The 2,500-nt window shown below is 38.1% G+C and overlaps 1 protein-coding gene across 1 annotated transcript in view; it reads left to right on the top strand.

The window, feature by feature from the left end:
• LOC121385903 overlaps window positions 1-2,500 on the top strand; it is a 16,232-nt gene that overhangs the window by 13,304 nt on the left and 428 nt on the right. Inside the window, exon 6 of the mRNA XM_041516694.1 lies at window positions 1,676-1,708. Coding sequence (XP_041372628.1) covers window positions 1,676-1,708 — 33 coding nt within the window. The remainder of the gene's footprint in view (window positions 1-1,675; window positions 1,709-2,500) is intronic.

The raw sequence follows: 2,500 nt of genomic DNA, 5'->3' as shown, positions 1-2,500 counted from the left end.
ATATATATATATATATATATATATATATATATATATATATATATATATATATCTATATATATATATATTTATCTATCTATTTATCTATCTATCTATCCATATCTATATCTATCTATATCTATATATATCTATCTCTATCTATCTATCTATCTATCTATCTATCTATCTATATATATATGCAATGCAATGAGAGAAACCTACACTACGATTAACGCATGCACAATGCGACGCACAAACATAGAGAGAGAGAGAGAGAGAGAGAGAGAGAGAGAGAGAGAGAGAGAGAGAGAGAGAGAGAGAGAGAGAGAGAGAGAGAGAGAGAGAGAGAGAGAGAGAGAGAGAGAGAGAGAGATATGGAGGCACAGGGTGTAATAGACAGACCTTATTGAAATTGTACTATACGTTTATCTTTAATACATGTATCCTGGAGAATTCGATCATAACCCTTAAGCCAATCATCAAGTTATTATTGTGTACCGGAATTTGTGTTGTGGTCGTTGAAATTCTTGTCTAGCTGATGTGGCAGTGATTTGTTTTGATTTGCAATCTGCAGAAACAGTAGTACTTTTGTAATGTCTAGCTTTTCCCCTGAGTTCTTCAATGGGACGTTGCGAAAGGATATTTTGCGTTTGACGAAGTTTATGGGGTGTCGTTAAACATTCATTCATTCATTGAACAAAGTTTCCAAAAAACTCCCATCATAATTCCTCCATAATGTGTCCCCATAGTATTCACGGATTTCCCTAACAGTTACCGCATACTGTTGCATGGATGCCGTCAGAAAGCCTTATTTTGAGAACAGTTATTGGAATTTTATTAGGAGATGCTGGCGAATTACCTCCAAAACCTCTATCTACCACTACATTAATTCCCAGTGAGAGATATTGGCCATTTATTAACGCATTATCTTCACCAGGTGTAGTTAACCCAGCGGCCAGACGAGGTGAGGCATCACCGGTACCGGAGACGCACTCACGTGTACTCAGCTCAACATAAAAGTGCAGTAGGTTGATGCGTCCGTCATTAAACCAAGTTTGACATCGGATTCTCTTTTGTGTATGGAACAGGGAGTTGTGACAAAAATGCTCACATCGTATTTACATGATACTTAAAGGTCACATGTGAACTCACTCTCTTGCATCATTCGAAATTAAGTTTGATGACATAGTATATGCACAGGCATGAAAATAAGCAAAGGCAGGGGGGCATATGGTTACGGATCAAACAAAATACTTCAGGTTATGACAATAATGTATACTAGAAAATGATAAGGGGCCGGATTTAAATCGCATTTGTTGATAATAATGAAAACTCAGAAATCTCCAGGACATTTAGGCCTTGTTTCATTAAACTATCTTCAAATTAAAGTGCATTATCCAAATCGAATCAGTAGCAGCAAATCCAAAAGGTTTGGTATATGAATTGTTACAAATCAGGTTTTACTTTCATAACAAATTACCCTATTTTCACAGAGTCATGGCCCTTGGAGTTAGGAAATACACAGATGGGTTGTTCACGATAGGGAACATCCATTTCTTTTACAGTATTCTTAGAATGCTTGTTTTGGAGGGTTTTGTTTTGTTTATTTGTTTTTTCATTTCTTCATGTTTAATGTTAATCTGGTCATGATACAACGAAAACAGATTATTGATTTTGTTTCCTTTTGTTCTTTCAGAACCAAGCAGAGAAAACACAACATTGCTTCCAGGTAGGTGTAATGCACTAAAAACAATTAATTAAGAGACAGTATAGAACAATTATAAATTGAGCTATACAATGGAGATCTGTATAGTGTGCCGTTTGTTGAGACCCCACAATCACCCACCCTCCACCTCCAAAACAAAGTGAAAAAAGACTAAAGAAAATAACACATCTATCTGGTACACACACACACACACGCACACACACACAGAGACACACATGCAACACACACACAACCACACACTCAGACACACACACACAGACACACGCACAAACAGACACAAAACACACACAGACACACACACACACACAGACACAAACACACTTACAGACACATACACACAGACACATAGAAACACACACAGGCACAAACACACACACACAACACACACACATACACAAACACATAAACACACACACACAGGCAGACACACACAGGCAGTCACACAGCACACACACAGACGCACATACAGAGAGACACAGACACACACACACATACATGTAGACACAGACAAACACACATACACAAAGACACACACACACACACAAACACATTGAGACACACACACAGGCACATACAAATGCACACTGACACACACAAACACACAGACACACCCAACACACACACACACACAGATACACACATACACACACATATAGACACACACACACATACACACATATACACACACAGTCGCAGAGAAACACACACATACACACACACAGCACACACATACACATATACACACACAGACACAGACAAACACACATATACACACATATACACAGACACACACAC

The sequence above is a fragment of the Gigantopelta aegis genome, chromosome 12, assembly GCF_016097555.1.
Source record: "Gigantopelta aegis isolate Gae_Host chromosome 12, Gae_host_genome, whole genome shotgun sequence".
Taxonomy (NCBI): Eukaryota; Metazoa; Mollusca; class Gastropoda; order Neomphalida; family Peltospiridae; genus Gigantopelta; species Gigantopelta aegis.
This window is presented reverse-complemented; position numbering and strand designations above follow the sequence as displayed.